Source organism: Eimeria mitis, genomic scaffold (assembly GCF_000499745.2).
Source record: "Eimeria mitis Houghton genomic scaffold, Emh_scaff1608, whole genome shotgun sequence".
Classification (NCBI taxonomy): domain Eukaryota; phylum Apicomplexa; class Conoidasida; order Eucoccidiorida; family Eimeriidae; genus Eimeria; species Eimeria mitis.
The window spans coordinates 7,398-9,805 of record NW_013569923.1 but is presented as its reverse complement, the minus strand read 5'-3'; the positions used below and the strand labels follow the sequence as shown (position 1 = coordinate 9,805).

Genomic DNA, 2,408 nt, shown 5'->3' with positions numbered 1-2,408 from the left:
ACCCGGGCGACTTGGTTCTGGTGGATTCGCACGCCCTCCGTAGCGCGCAGGAGGGCGAGCAACCCAAAAACTTTGCCACACGATGGGTTGGACCGTTCGCTCTCGGGTCAACGCCTTGGCGTATATTATCGATTTACCCTCGACGTGGAGATGCCATCACACTATTAATGTGGGATTCTTAAAACAGTTGCGGGAATCTCCGCGGTTTCCTCGCACTCTAGCGAGGAAACAGCAGCAGCGACCTCGCGAGCTTCCGCGCCTCGAGGATACAGAGATTCTCGAAGTGCGAATTACCTCCCGCCGCGGCCATCGGAAACGCGAATATTACGTAAAATGGCCGGGCACACGCGACCCCGAGTGGGTTTCAGAGGATCGCGTACGGGAGGCGATCCCCCCTAAACAGCTTAGTGCTCTCCTGGACTACACCTAGTGTGTGCAAGTAGGCAGGATGCGGGAGTGGGGGTTTGGTGGCTTCTTGTTCGCGGATCCCTAGGCGGATCCCTCCAATCTATTCTATTTTTATTCGCCGATGCCCATGGAGGCTACTTACCTTACCTCCGTATCTAGATCTTCTCCCTTCCACGCGACGCGCTAGGTCGCGGGAGGGCGCTGCCGACCGGCCGTACCTCGCTCAGTGGGGCTTTGCTTTGGGGCTTGGCTGGGGCTTTCTCAGGTGCGCGGTCGGCGGCGACCCGGCGTAGCGGGACGGGTGATTCCAACTACCATGGTGCTGGATGACTTGTAACCCAGCATCCAGACACCAGGAAGCAGCCTTTTTTTCTTATTTTTTTGCCCAGCGGCAGCTCGGGAGCGGCGTCACGCGCCACTCTAGCTAGCCACCAGCTGTGGCTGTGGTTGGGCCGGCATCGCAGCAGTTTCGCTGCTTTCGCCCAGCCTTTCCTCTCCTTTCACTTCCCTTGTGCCTCTATTTGCCGTTTCTGTTGCAGGCCAGCTTATTCAGGCGGTGCCGAGGCACCATGGCAGCCGCGAGACAGCCGCCGCATCGCGACTCGCCGTTTGAGTCAGATGCGCCGACTGACATGCTGCTTCCCCTCACCCTTTCTCTCTGCCTTGCCATCTTTACATATTCGACCTTTTTCCCGCGTTTTCCCTTGTTGCATCGCAGGAACGGGCACCGGTGTGGAGAACAGCAGCAGCAGCAGCAGCAGCAGCGGCAGCAGCAGCAGCAACAGCAGCAATCCATCAAGTTCCACATGACCATCTGTGCACGAGGACGTACGCTTTTTGCTGATGGGGGGGCAGATGTAGCATGAGTTAGCGCATAGTTAGCTCAGGAGCCTATCAACGGCCTTGGCATGCTGCGCGTAAGCGCCTGCAAACGTTATACAAGTTCGTTACGAGGCAAAGCATGCAGCAAAGGAAGCTTCCCTGAAGATTCCTTTAGTGCACGCGTGGGGCTGGTTTGCTCTGCTAGCCGCAGCGGGGTGCGCTGCAACCCTATTTCGGGCTGCCTCCTCCCCGCGACACCCTGGCCCTGAGCTCAACGCCCAGGATGCCTAGGTTCCGCGGAAGGAGGTCAGCTGCCTTGTGGGAAACACTTACTTTAAGTCTTTGCCTTCATTGCGGCTCGTCTCTGGTCAGGTCAAGGCCAGAGAACCAGCGTTACAGGAATAAACACATCTATGATGGAAGGGAAGAAGTTTCAAGGAAAGACAGGAAGTTTTCGGGCGAGGGGGGACGTTGTAGTGCACTGGCGCTACACTGTACAACTGAAGACATCTAGTGGACAAAAACGAAGGGAAATTTATAAATACGGATAAAATTTGAAATAAGTTAATCTAACCGTAGAGCGAAAATGGTTAGTCGAGGTAAGTCGACTCCTCTATAGAGGCAGAGTCACCGTAGTACGCGGGCCGGCGGCAGTGCCGCGGCCCCAACGCCGGCATTCCCTTGCGGCTCTAGGATGTGAACGACCGATCGCCCAGCGAAAGGGGCGGGCGCGGCCAGACGGTTTTTCGGGGCAGAGAACCATTTTTTCCTCTAATATTTGTCCACAAAATCGTTGTTACTACTATTTCCAAGCACTAGTTTCGTAGATCCTTCTCGAATAATCGCGAACGGCTTACTAGGTAGGTTGCGTACGTCGTGCAAAGGCGCGACAGTGTATTACACTCAGTCCCTCATGCTGAACAACAAACACATCAAATTAACAAGGGTTAAGGAAATTAGTTCTCTCTGTCTATTCCCTCTCTGAAAATGATTATCTCTCAACCCCAGTAGAGCAGGCACTGCGGCCTTTGGGGCTGGGAGAGGAGATGGCGTAGCCTGGTGCAATAGCTTTTGCACCAAGGCTCATGCCAGCCTCTCCTATAATCATATCAATGGTCACTCCATAGAGAATGATTAATGTATTCACCAATGTTATATTCAATGTACATCAGTAAGCA

The 2,408-nt window shown here is 54.4% G+C and overlaps 1 protein-coding gene across 1 annotated transcript; it reads left to right on the top strand.

Annotated features, from left to right (window-relative positions):
- Positions 1-82: 82 nt before the first annotated feature.
- Positions 83-1,274, top strand: EMH_0040420 (uncharacterized protein; the record flags this gene model as incomplete). The annotated part of the gene is made up of 4 exons (XM_013495504.1): positions 83-376; positions 674-727; positions 948-1,021; positions 1,127-1,274. 4 exons carry the CDS (start codon positions 83-85, stop codon positions 1,272-1,274), a joined length of 570 nt encoding a protein of 189 aa, XP_013350958.1.
- Positions 1,275-2,408: the final 1,134 nt, after the last annotated feature.